At 34.2% G+C, this 14,222-nt stretch overlaps 1 protein-coding gene across 3 annotated transcripts in view; it reads right to left on the reverse strand.

Annotated features, from left to right (window-relative positions):
* NBAS (NBAS subunit of NRZ tethering complex) overlaps window positions 1-14,222 on the reverse strand; it is a 148,489-nt gene that overhangs the window by 33,713 nt on the left and 100,554 nt on the right. For all 3 annotated transcript variants that reach the window (XR_014944252.1, XM_085542189.1, XM_015859432.3), the window contains one exon: window positions 12,350-12,545. Coding sequence is in view for 2 of the 3 variants with exons in the window: in XM_085542189.1 (XP_085398315.1) it covers window positions 12,350-12,545 (196 nt within the window). In the remaining variant the exon portion in view is untranslated. The remainder of the gene's footprint in view (window positions 1-12,349; window positions 12,546-14,222) is intronic.

Here is a 14,222-nt window from a genome sequence, read left to right on the forward strand (position 1 = left end):
AGAGAAATGAGTGGAAAACGAAAGCAGGGTTTTCAGTTTCAGTAACAGAGTTTTCCATTGTTGCCTAGACTTCCCTCAGTTTTGTGCCTTCTCTTTGGCAATGTAACACAGCTGGCATTATGTTTCTCCACAAAGGGAAAGTCAATTAGGGGAATTAATTTTAGAAACAATGCACATGATACCTTATACACCACACTGAATCATGCAGCTTTAGCCATTAAAACCACTGTTTTTCCTCAGGTGATTATGGTCTTATTATTAGCAGCAGATTCATGAGATTTGAGATAGTGTACATACAATCATTCATTCTCCCACAGGGAAAGTCTTCAACTTACTCTAACCTGCAAACCATAAGAAAGCACTTCACAATGATTATATACATATATATTATTTATTTACTTTTGCTGGACTTGTGTTATTTATCAATCAGCTGGCCACAGTATCTTAGTTCTGAACTCACCTTGCTTGTAGGACATTTCATAAAAGAAAATTCCTAGAAGCTTTTAAAACACTTTCTTTTATACATAAAATGTGAAGTATATGTGGGTATAAGTGCTTTTATTGCTTTTTTTTTTTTTCTTTTTTTTTTTTTTTTTTCTATTATACATTAGATAACCTCAGCAAAAACTTTATCTGACTCCAGGCACACTGAATAATTCTGGAATGCACATTTCTTATATCCAGTATTGGAAAAAAAAAAAAATAATAATCATGAACTTAAAATACCTCCTCTAAAAAGATCAAAGTTTTCTAGTTTTCTGCCTGAGAAAAGTCTTCTGAACACTTATCTAGCTTTCTTCCCTTGTAGCTTCAATCTATCAGATGTCCAACACATTGAAAATTTTCTCCCTCTCAATACACAAAGTTTTCCTTCATTTTCCATATATTTATCACTGCTTTGTATAGATTCATTATGCATGACATACACAAAAGCGTGCAAATATGAAAAGCTGCCTCACAAGTTTGTTCTACCAGCTTTAAGAAACTTTTGATGACACAATGAAGAAAGATAAGGTTAAATAAAGCAGTGGGACAACACACATCACTGATTAAGATAATTTCTGGCAGGGCAGTCCACAGGTTTGGCTGTTTAGTTCAGTACATTATCTTGCTTTCGAAACTGAAGTTAGTTTAAATGAGTATTTACAGTAATAGTGCATGTTGCTGTATCTAAATTGTGTCCCAGAGGCATAAGTATCCACTATATATTGTTCTCCTAATCCTCAAGGACAGACATCTGATAGAGTTGTAAAATGCTTTATTGCTTAAATTGCATGATTTGAACTGACACCAACCAAGCTGAATGGTGACCTAGAGACTGTTTTGTTTAAGAAAATGGATGTGCTAATAAAAAAATCCACCAACCAATCACTCAATCCAATCCTCTCCTTCCCCAAGTTAAATCAAAAATAAGCTGCGTGTTTACATATTAGAATCTTGAACAGGAAAACTGAAGCAGATATACCTCCGCTTCATTCTTTGCAACAAATTCTGCTTAGGATATTACTTTTTTCCTTCCTTAAGCATGACAAAGCTATGGTTTTCATCAATAGGTTTTATCCAGTACTAACGTTCTAAGGAAATAATTGAAGGATGTCTGTAACCAAAGAACTGAGCTGTAAAAATCAGAAAAATATTTTCCTTCACAGTAAGTATTTGTATATTGAGAAGACCTGCATTTGTGCTTAAAATCAACTCCTGGTATTAAAAGCAAAGATACCCATGGTTTCCAAGAGCCACAACTAAAAACCTACTGATTTACATGACTATAAAGTTCATTTTATTATATCCAGCAGACTGTAAATATCTCAAAATAAGTTCCTGTTCATCACTGTAGTCTGTTTGAATTAATATGCGATTAAAAACAGAAACATTAAATATACATTTGAGTAGTTCCTTTCTGCTACACTATATTCTGAATTTGTTTGGACACCCTTGTAAAATGCATTAAGTTTTTATTTATGCCTTCCACTACAGGCTATAGTGGTAGAGGCTTCACCTATACTGCATTTTAAGATAATAAGCAGATCTGACACTGAAGATTTTACTTGGATTCAAGATCAGGAAAGCTGATGCTATTTGCTTACAATCATTAGGAAGGACACTGACTGATAACAATCTGATAGAATTCTGTAATGTAATGATTAGCATCTATATACTGTTGAACTATTCCTGGAGGTGTTCAAAGCCAGGCTGGATAGGGTCCTGGGTAAGTTGATATTGAGTTTGGCAATCTTGCCCATGACAGTGAGGTTCTAAAGGGATGCTCTTTAAGGTCCCTTCCAACCGAAATCATTCTACAATCCTATGAAGTGAAGTTCCCAACTAAGTTAAATAGACATGCAAAAGTGTGTGCAAACACACAGACACACGCTATATGAAAAAATACATATATGTATGTATAAAAATACATATATGCATGTATAGAACATGAATATGAAAACAAATGTTAAAAATTGCCAGTAAAAAATGGGCAAAAGTGTATAATACTTCCTGAAATCAGAAAACTACTTTTCCTGCAAAGGTATGATGAGGAGCATTAAAAGGCCATTTTTTATTTCACTTGCTTCAGAGTGAAGATGAGAGACATCCGCTATCAACCAGAATACCAGACACTTTAAAAGAAAACAAGAACTTACCAAAACACCTTATTCTAAACCTTTGTATGCCAAAGCAACAGTCAATGCTTTTAAAATCAAAACTGTAAGTGATGATGGCCCCAGCACACTATCAGCATTTCATTATTTCTAAGCCAGGGCGTCTTTAAAAAGGAATGTTTTAGGCTGTGATTGAGAGTAAAATCTTCAGAGACAACAGAATCAGACTAAGAAAAGTAGCAAGAGGTGAAGAATCATCCACCATGTTATTTTTCCTTCCTGCCTACTAGTGTGCAAGAACAATCATGAAAACACTGCTGAAAGCATGAGAATAAACAGTTTACACTAGCTGATTAACGGCAGGTTAGAAGACATGGCATATGGTCAGATAGAAGAGGTTAAAAGGTTGAAAAAGAATAAACTAGCCAGCCATCTTTTTTTGCATGTCAATGGAATTCAGGGATTCCTCAGAGGAGGAAAACCAGGGAAGTACTTACTACTATTTCACCTCAATCTAGATGCAACATTTTAATGAACAATACACTAACCTATATGAATAACTTTATCCAATAATTTTGCACTAAAATCATCTGTTTAAGCAAGAATGCTTTCTAAAACACATAGTTTTTTGCTTTGATTTAATTTCAGTAAACAAGTTTAATTTGTAAACAAAACAAAGCTTTCAGTTAAGTATTTTCATGGTAAATAATCTCCACCTACCTGTGGGAAATATTTTATGTAGTGCTTGTCAATACATAGAGCTGCTGCTTCTTCCTGTTACTAATTAACTTCCCCTGACTACCCAAAGATGAGGAGAGTACTGAGTTAAGTTTCAAATGTATGCTCCCTTTTTTATTTCATGTCTGCTTTTCAGCCCTTGTGGTATTTAGAATAGGCTAGATTGGACCCTGATCTGAACCTGCACTGACCTGTTTATGTACTGGCACACTGTGACAGCATGCTCACCCTGCATTCACCTCCTCAGTCTTTCAGTATGACCATCTCATTCAAAGCCTGTGCTCAGCAGCTGAGGGTCAACTTCAAGGCTCCACAATCACAATACCGGTTATAGTCTGCCTCAAAGCAGACATTCAGGAACTAGTGGGAGACTACGTGCAAATACCTTGCTCAACAGCCGAGGGCTAATTTGAGCAATATGCCCACTGAGATCAGCTAGCAAACAGTATGACCAAGTCAAACATTTTACCCCATACAAATTGAACAGCCCAGGAGCTCCTTGTTTGTTTGTTTTTAAAGTATTTTGGACATTTAATCCACTCTCTGGTTCTATTGACTTATCTCATATATAACCAAATTCGATGCTATTGAACTCTAATTAGTAAGTCAGTACCGAAATGGCCACGATTTCAAACTCTGTTAGCAACGATTGTCAACTGAGGGAAAGAAAAATCAGGCCTTTGAATTCTCTTTCCTTGAACTGAGAAACAAAATGGAGTTGAAATTAGATACCTTATAATCTGCATCTGCTTTGTGTTTCTATAAGAACTGTTCCAAATGCAACATCTCCTATTTAGTTATGTAGGTCCGCAATGTCAGAAGCGGATTTGGTGTAATGGCAGCAGAAGCTGAACCTTCCCACCAACACCCCATTACATTTTCTTGCCACGTGGCAAACGGCAGGAGTAAGGTAGTCTGACAAAATGGCATCTCACGTTCAGCAAACAACAACAAATCTCAACAGGCGCAGTTTTTTCTGTATGGAAGATTTCATATCTTTGCTTCACCCACATTTTCCTGTCAGGCAAAAGAAACACCCAGGAACTTTCTTTCTGACAAACTGATTCATATACTGTTTAATTCCTTATCTGTTTGGTATGAATTGCTAAGAAACACATACAGATTCAGTAAACACAAGTGCACTGCCTAACTCATAAAAATGTATAACTTGTGTAGTAAATAAAATTCATTCATCTATATTCTGCAGGAGATTGTGTCATAATCTGCAAATACATTTCAGCAGAAAGTAAACCTCTGAAACCTACACATAAATATTGAAAGAAAGGGGAGAGAGAAAGAAAGATAACAATGAACAATGAAAAAGAATATGAAAAGAAGTATATAGCTAGCAAGCCAACATTGAACAAGACATTATTAACATACAGGTGGTTTAAAATATGCACTGACTTGGTGTCAGTTAATATGTAAAAACTGGAGTCTATATAGCACGGCTAAAACTATGTTACACAAGGGAGTTAAAAAGATGCAAGTCATTTTAGCTGTAAGCACCAGTTATCAATCACTGTTTCATCTTCATAACCAAGGTATAAAGATACTCTTCATTTAAAACATAAAAGGTGATAGATAGGAGATGCAAAATTTTAAACAAGATTTTAATCTTTACATATTACTTTTACATTTAAGCTGTTAAATTAGCATCAGCAATTTCTCTCCATTATGCCAAGTGTCTCTTCAGTTTACATTTTCTGATTATCACTAACATTAAGAAGCAGTGCATGCACAAGTTCCCAGTTTTCGACTGTATGTATAGCTTCCAACTCAATAAATCAGTCTGCCGTTCTTGCTAATAGAGGAAAAATTATGTTAAGACTGTTTTCATATAAACAAAAACTTTACTTTACAAATTTACAAAATTAACACTTTCAAAATACTGTCCTGCATGTAGCCTAAACTGACAAGTTAAAACGGGTATTTTTAAGAAGAATAACTCACATTAAATTAAAACACTCGCCTCTAGGAATAGCGGGTTGTTGACACTGAAACATGACATTAAGTTGGAGACAGTATCTATTTAAAAAAAAATTAAAAAGACAGTAATGCAAGATTCCTCTACCATTTACCCATATTTACGACTTGGACAAAGAGCGCTTAAAGAGAAAAGTGGACAGATACCATATATATATATATGGTGCACCATATATATATATATATATAAAATTTTATATAAATTAATAAACGAGTAAGTCTTTTACAACCATAGAACTCATTTGAAAAACTAGATAGCATCATAAAACTGTCAAACAAGATGAAGTTACGTAAGCACTATAACTGGTGCTTTTCAGTTTGATGTAGTCATTGTCACAGCAGTCACTGTAGTTATAGGTAACCTCTTGCGTAGGAACAGAAACAATATATTTAGATTTATAATACTACATAAAGGGGAAAAAACGAACAAACAAGAAACATAAAAATGGCATATTAATATGGAATGTTGCAGTGATACCTACCCAAAACTTGAATTTTTAGGAAAAAAAAAAAAAAAAAAGCCCTAATAGATGTATCAAAGTATCAAATAAGACAAACATGAAGTAGGTACTTAAGTAAAAAAAGTCTCATGCTTCTAATGAATATGAACTACTAGAAATGCCTACCAACCACTATTCAATGAATATCTGACAGGGCCTCCTCAGATAATAGTTCACAGATCTAAACAAAGTCAACCATAATGATGTCTGACCAAATGAGGCCCCTTAAAAAAAGTATGACTTCAACAGTTATTAATATATCAATATAAGATATAGATAAAATAAGGCCTAAAGAGAAACAGTTTTGCAGTTCATACCTCAAGACTTTTAACATCTCTGAATGGAAACCAATGAAGAACTTTATCTGCTAGCAGGAAAAACAAAGTTCAGGATCAAATGAAGAAGGGAGAGTTTCTGATAATTTTACGACTGCTTTTTTGCTTACATAAATTAATTCATGTTTCAGAAGAGTATGTCATCAAAACAGGAACATGAGAAATTCCATGACTTTTGGATAATGTACCAATGAATTCGAAATGGTAATTACAATGCCTGTATTCATAAGCATGTACCATTAATTTCCACAAGGATATCACATTTCTTTTCAAACTATTTCATTTCAGGATGTATACTACATATCACAGGGGGACTGGATGGAGAGAACAGTCACAGGATAACGTTACGTATAATATCACAAAGAAGCAGAAATCCTTCCACTGTGCCAGAATTTTCTGCCTTCAATGCCACAACTTTAGCAAGTGACAAAATAAGGCTGCAGTACAGTTCACCCACATATTTCTCTGCCACAAAATAAGAACTAAGAATATGTTACTAATGAGCTCTTAATTTTTGTAAAATAAAGCTTAAAGCACACTATCCTTCTTTCTAAAAAACATTTTCCATTTATACCTTCACTACTAAAGAACTGTCACAGAAAGTGAATTATCTTACATGGACCAACTCCAGGGCCTGTTTATCCTCCTTTAAAGCAACCGCAGCAGCCACATAATCATTCTATTCAAGTCTTGCATAGGAAACCATCACATTCACTCAAGTAATGCTGTTTGTCTTTTCAATTTGTCTTAACCATTTTATTTGTGCAGTTAATAGAAAATGATTCATTTGCATTCTAAAGTATTTAATCAATCATATACACCACAGTTTATGTTCCCCATAAATATTTTACATGTCATCATATGGAAAAACTGCATCTTCAAGAAATGGAAATTAGTGTTTTAAAATATCGATTAAAACTTGAAGTTAATTTATTAAACCTAATTTTAATGCATTTTTAATAGAGAAACAATGTCTCTAGAATTATAAACATCTTAATAAATTTACTCGAAGATGATTGGATTATAAATTCTTCCTCTAATTAAGCATGTTTTACAAATAAACGATGGCTACGGATTAAACAGTACTTTGTACTTTGCCAGCTCAAGCTAACTGAAGGTCACAGTCATCTGAAAGTTGATAAATGCCTTCAGCAAAATGACTTGGGAGTTCTTACATCTCAGGCTGCTTTCCATATACTCATGTTCAAATTAAATTGACACAAGTACATGCAATGGGTAAATGCTGAAAATCTGCTATTTCTATTGAATTTCTTCTCTATGAAGTCATGGAGTTCTATGCAGATAGATACATACTTCTGATAAACCAGGGAAGAGAGCCAGAAAAAAAAAAAAAAGAAAAGAAAAAAAAAAAAGAGGAAGTTTGACAGCTATATAGAAGTTCTCAGGAAGTCATTATGTAAATGTATACATTAGAAAGGTTGCTGAGACACAGAAGAACTGCATCTAACATACATAAATTGCCTACCTCAGTAAAGAGCACAGGTACGATTGGGAACGTACACATGAATCTAGTAATTTTCCAAAGCTATATTTTAAAAATAAGAAATAACGAGTCCTAAAATTACCATCTCAAATTTGTATTAGAATTTTTTTCCGATTTTTAATAATACCCAGACCTCAGCACCTCTCCAAGCCCACAAGATCATGGAATAAATGCCAGAAACAATATGAAGGGTAAGAGATTACCTTCTCTAAATGACAAAGCTATTTGCATTTAAGTAGCGTGCAAACAGTAATTACATTTTCAATTTGCATAATAATTAAACAATCCTTTAAAGACAAGGTGTGTCTTACAGAAGCTTCCCAGTTGTTAACTTCTTGTCTTAAACTAACACTTGTTTCACCTATGGAACCTTTGTTAATGCTTTCAACTTCCTTGGGAAAAGCTCTAACTCTTGTTTCTGTAACTTATTCTCCCTAACTGGACACTGCAGAAAACACAAAGTACACACACACGGTGCTTGTTGGTATTTTACCCTGCTGCAAGTCATTACAGACTAGATTTTTTTTATCATTATATGAAAACAAATAACTTCCCATCTTAGACTGATGAAGCTAAACTTCGAAGTAAACATCTTAACCTACATTTTTCTCCTCCCCTCCAAAATTTTTTTTTGTAATGTACAAAAAAAAATCAGCATTTTGACCCGTATTTTTCATGCGTCAGTTAACTAGAAAATTACAGAACCTGAAGAGCTCAGATAAAATTCATCAAGGGGATTAAAACAACGCATGCCTCCTCCCTCCAGGAGGATAGGTTGCTTCTGGAATGTGAATTAAAGACTCTCAAGCCTTTGAAAAATGAGGACCACTGAATTTTTAATTTTGTTAACTTATCATTAGAGAACTGGAAATTGCTGTGTTTCTGACTGTTTGATAGGTAGCTGCTTCCATGAAGTACATTTTTAATTTTGTAAGAGCTGGCCTGTTTCCCAGAAGCACATTGATTTGTGGCACCACTACTTAGAGCACCTAGAGCATAATTAAATATTAAGGCCCTCTTTGATGTATGCGAAGCCTGACTAAGAGGATTAGCAGACACTCTGAGGGTGGCTTTCACACATTTTCTGGTAATTTAACACTGCAATATCATTTTACTTATCTTTACTCAATAGGAATCCACATTCATCCTTTACAATACTTAGTATCCCTATTTGTACCAGGGAATGGGAAAGGAAAAGAGGATTGTCTAGAAAAATGGAAGAAATGCCAAGCAAGTATGGGTAGAACAGTCTGGAAGAAAGATCATGAGTACTTTTTTGAAACATTACAAATTTAACTCCATTAACAAAACCATTAGGTGCATTTCTCTACTAGCTAAAATTAACATCCACACGTTTTCCCCACCTTTTTCTAATGAATGTCATTGAGTGTTTCTCTACTTTGCTGGATGAGAAAAGGTGACCAAACTTAAAAAGGTGGAGTGACATTAGAGAAACAGATACCTACACATAGATGCACACACACAAAAATGAACTGACATAGCAGCACGCTTCTGAAAGATGTAATTCCTCATGTCTACGTTTGACTGGGTTATCGAGAATAACCCAGAAATTTAATAGAGTTCCACAAGGGTGCTTCTTGAAGGTCACCTAACCTGAAGCATTAACCTGTGTAATGAAAAGCTGTCTGGATAACAATCTCTCTTGATTTTTCAGCATTCACTTAATTACTGAATTCTGGAGTTTTACTAACATATCACAAAGGAATGTGAAATGTATCTAGCAAAAACACAGCGAAAACAATATCCTACCTTCTGTTTGCTAATTCACAGAATAAACAAATCAAATTAACTCAAATAATGTCATATTTTCTTCTAACACCAACCTGAGGACTAGTGCTTGACATCAGCTGAATAGATGAGACAAAAAAATTAAGTAGTGAATCATTCACTTGTTTTCTTGGACATAAATGAAGAGTTCCGAACTTTGGTTACCAGTACTTAACAGATGAACCAATTCATCTAATTTGCAGGCTAGCTACCTATCACAAAATATTCATTCAAAGCAAAGAGATCACATCCATGACATTTAGCTTGAGCTGACAAGAAAATTAGAGTTATTTTTAAATACGTTACAACAGGGCCCTCTTAATTGTAATCTGCAGCAGGAACTGCAGTGAAAAAACAATTATTTTGATGTATGTACCCGTAAGCACAGCTTTCACTACTGCAAAGCAGAGAAACTATTTTTGAACTTAGCTACATACCATACACATAGAATTTTATATTACAGCATCACAGGCTCATTTGTATATAATTACCTCTAAAAAGTTTAACTAGCACAGTCCTTATGCTTTTTACTACACAGCTTATTGCAATATCTTCTTATTCACATCAGCAAAAGAGTAGATCACTGAAGTGATTAACTTCTCTGTGCCATGACATAACAGAATGTTGCTTATAATCAGCACAGATTCCCTCCCTCAACAAAACCATGTGTGTTTTGCTGCTGAAAACGATCATTCTGAGAATCCACCATTTAGAAAATAGAAGTTACTAACATATTACATAGGGAGGCCTAAGTTGGCTAGAAGACAAGAGTCTACAAGAATTGCACAGGGTTTAGTAAAGATACACATGTCTTGCACCTGGGAAAGCACAGTCCCATAGCATAGCACAAGTGAGGACCATCACGCAGGGGAGTACCTCTGCTGAGAGAGCCTTAGTGGTCATGGTGGGCAGAATTAGCCAGTGGCATATGCAATCCATTTGATTCCTAATTTAATTCCTAACATGATATGAGACAAAATTAATGCAAGTTTTGTGTTGTGAAGTTATAGACGTTTTGACCTATCAGATTATGGGAGAAAATAAAAGCAATCAGGTACCTTACATGATTCTTAAGTGTAATGAATCTCAAAAGGTTTCTGTCAAATACAGGTTTCTTTTTTCTCTTCTTCTACAGCCACGGTTGAAAGCTACTATCTGTCTGTTTTTATTTTTTAAAACATATTTTAGTTTAACATTTTAGACTTGAAATGCTTTTGAATTGGAAAATGGGTCATAGGCAAAAAAATGTTGACACGGGGACACTGCATACTAACAACAGAAGCAAACTGAAGATAAAGAATCCAATCAGGCATACACATGCAATGTTGTTGAAGAGTTAAGTGCTGGTATTTTTCAATGCAAGAGAAAAAGTAATTTCTAAAGGAGTCAAGAGATAAGCATTTTCTCAAAGACTATGATGATGATTATTCCTTTGGAAGGTCTTAGTAGAGCAAGTCAAAACTGAGATAATACTTTTGTTTAAAATTAATACAAAATGCTTTTGAGCACAGATTTTATTTTATCTTTCTAAGTATTATAAATGTTCAATTTTAGTTCCATAAGGCTTCAGCACTGGAGGTGGAAGAAGAAAGGCTTTCAGGAAATGGAGGAAGATTAACCCTGCTTCTGAATAATTCTAAATGCATCAACTGATACTCCTATGATTTCAAAATAGCACAAGCCTCAAAGATAAGAGTATTTCTTCCCATTCAGCATTTACTCAATTTTCACATAACCTGGAAGACTAAATGTAGAACCCTCTAACACTACACACTTCCATAATAAGCACTTTACCAAATTGAGTAGTGAAATGTAGCAGTTAAAAAAGAATCATACATTAAAAAAAAAAAAAAAAAAAAGTTATTTTGAATAATAATCAATTTTTCAGTGTTCTGCTTCACACACTGGAGCAGGCTGCCCAGACAGGTTATGAAATCTCCTTCTATAGAGATACTCAACACCCATCTGGATGCGACCTATTATAGGGAACCTGCTTCAGCAAGGAGGTTGGACTCCATCTCTTGAGATCCTTTCCAATCCCTGCATTGTTGTGATTTTGTAATTTTAACTCCTGAAAACTTTAATAAACTCTAAGATCTTCACTAATGCAGATTTTACATATGCTAAAAAAACAAATAAAAATCAAAACTCAGAATTTTCTAATCTGTTAATTCAGAAGGAAAATCAGTCTGTCTTAAACTTGAAAGCTGGGGTTAGAAGTGCTATGTCTCTTTGTGAAGAACAAATAATAACCAGATTATAACAAGTTCTTTCAGCAATAATTTCACTTTGTTTTCCCTTACTTTGCTCCAAAAAAGACTTTAAAAATCACACTTGGGACAGTTTAAAGTATGAGCTGTTCTAAGTAAAAAAACTGCCTTAGGTGCTGCCTCTTCAAAGAGACAACAGCACATTCCAACTATGATCAAAGGCATTCGCTATCAATCAGCTCCTTCCATTTGAGAATGTCCTTGATGTTCCAACTACAGATTCATGGTATAAAACTTAGAGAGTTCAGAAAAAAAAGAAATTCTGATTGCAATGTCACACCAAGTAAATGATAAAGAAGAAAGTAAAAGTGACAAGCGGTTGTCTGAAAAGAAAGAATGTTAAAAAGGGAAAAAAAAAAAAAAAAAAAAAAAAAAAGGAAATCAAATGCATGCTATACAAAAAAATCATTAATCAAGTTTTCTACTACTTACCCCTGCTCCTAAACAAAAGCTGAGGATTCTGTTAACAATTTTGTTTCTCAAAGAATCACAATTTACTATAATCCCGATTCAAAAGGAAAATGAGATTAGTGCCCATAGTGACAACTACAGACCACAAACTCAAATTTCACCATATAATCCATGTATTGCTATGTCTCATACTATCATCTGTAGCAGTTAATTTTAATACCTTTGTTTCAGGCCAGCAAGCTCTGAGAACAGCTTGTGTCCTGAAGTACACAAGCAGCTTGCTGTCTTCATCACTGAGGTGGAAGTCTTGTTCCAGAATTTGCAGAACTTTGATGCGAGGCTTCACTGGTAAAGAGTCATCACCACAGAAAGGCCTCAGCCACTCCAACAGATCCTCTGAAGAAACTAGTTTCTCCCTGTAATCAAACAATACTATGTTAAACATCCTGATCAAAATATTACCTACATGTATTTTCAAAGTTCTTAACAGCTTTGTTCAATACATTTCAAACTTTATCAGAGGTGTCATCTTTGTGTTAAACAGAAGCAGAACTCAGGTGAACTGGTGTGAAAGTGGGATTCCTCAGAATTGCTATATGCAAGTACAGAGAATACCACGAGCAGTAAGATTGCTTCTTTTAGATGTCTACTCAGAAGGAGTATGCCTCTGAAGAGCTCACCTCTGAGAGACTGCAGACAAATCAGACCTCATATCAGGTTCCTGCAGCTAAGTGTTAGAAATTTTTTATTTTTTTATTTTTTTTTAAATTCTAATAATCTTTTAAATATCACAAAACTCATCTATCCAGTTATGCATCATCCTGACGCTACCTTGACTGCCAATTTCATCACAATGGCCCTGATTTTCAGCACCTAAAAATCACACCTAATGCAAATGGTCCTGATTGACGTCTGTACTTTATGTAGCCTGACCACATTTTTTTTATTACCTTTTTTTTGGAGTATGACATATTTTTTTTTGTTTTCAACATTCTCTAATATTGACCTATATTGTTTATTTTCCTTAAAGATCCCTTCTTTATTTTTCTACATACACAAAAGAGCATTGTAAGTGGCTCTAGCAAATTGTTGGTTGCTTTTTCTATAATCTCTAGCTAGATGAACCAATGCATGTCGTAATACAATGAAAAATGTTCACAATCCTTATTAAAAAAAAAAAAAAGTTATAAATCAATATATTTTGCGTATCACTTAGATAATTAACAAATATATCTTAATAATGTAATTTAATTTCTAAATGCTTATTATAATGAATACATTCTAAATTTTCAAGTACATTTTATAGTACACTGACTGCCACCAACTCAACCAACCTGCTAGCAACTGCAGACATGGTAACCTATTCTGTTCCTTATTGGCTCTAAACTATCATGTAACTAAGCAGTAAAAGTCTATTGTGCTATTTTTCAGTAGAATTTCAAACTAAAGCTTATTTATTTAACTTAAATCAAGAAAATGGCTCCAGGTGGAATGTGATTTATAACTAATGTTCCCTTATTTCTCCTAACAAGGCAGACGGGAAAGTAACATCAGACTGAAAAATATGAATTGATCCTGTCTTGCAGCTCTGAAATAAACACTGACAGCTTAGATATTCAGATCTCAATTTTACTTAGTTTTTATATTGCCTAAATTATGCTGCTGAATGCAGAACTTCAGTAAAATTAGATATGCCTCTGCTAAATGAGCGTCATTCAAACTGTACTGTAAAATATCTGGAAATTGAGAGGAAGTGTCTGAATATTTCCAGTGTTTTGCAGAGCTCACACTTGTTTGTTTACATATGCTTTCCTGAGGGGAATATTTATATTTTGGAAATATAATAGCTAAGCTTTAGGAAGATAAATAAGAACAGGGACTTAAAAGAATGTAAATAATCTCCTGTAATTACACTGATTTTCACTTCAGCTTATTGTTTCAGCAGTTAAATTTTGAAGCATATATCTAAGAACTCTGGAATGTGCATATCAGAATATAACGAGAACTGACTCTCTCATTCTACACTATAATACTGTGAACTAGATTTATTGCAGATTTTGACAATAGACTTCTTCAGCATCCAATATTTATAC

This window comes from Coturnix japonica, chromosome 3 (genome assembly GCF_054131305.1).
Source record: "Coturnix japonica strain WE chromosome 3, WE-NBRP24, whole genome shotgun sequence".
NCBI classification, from domain to species: Eukaryota; Metazoa; Chordata; class Aves; order Galliformes; family Phasianidae; genus Coturnix; species Coturnix japonica.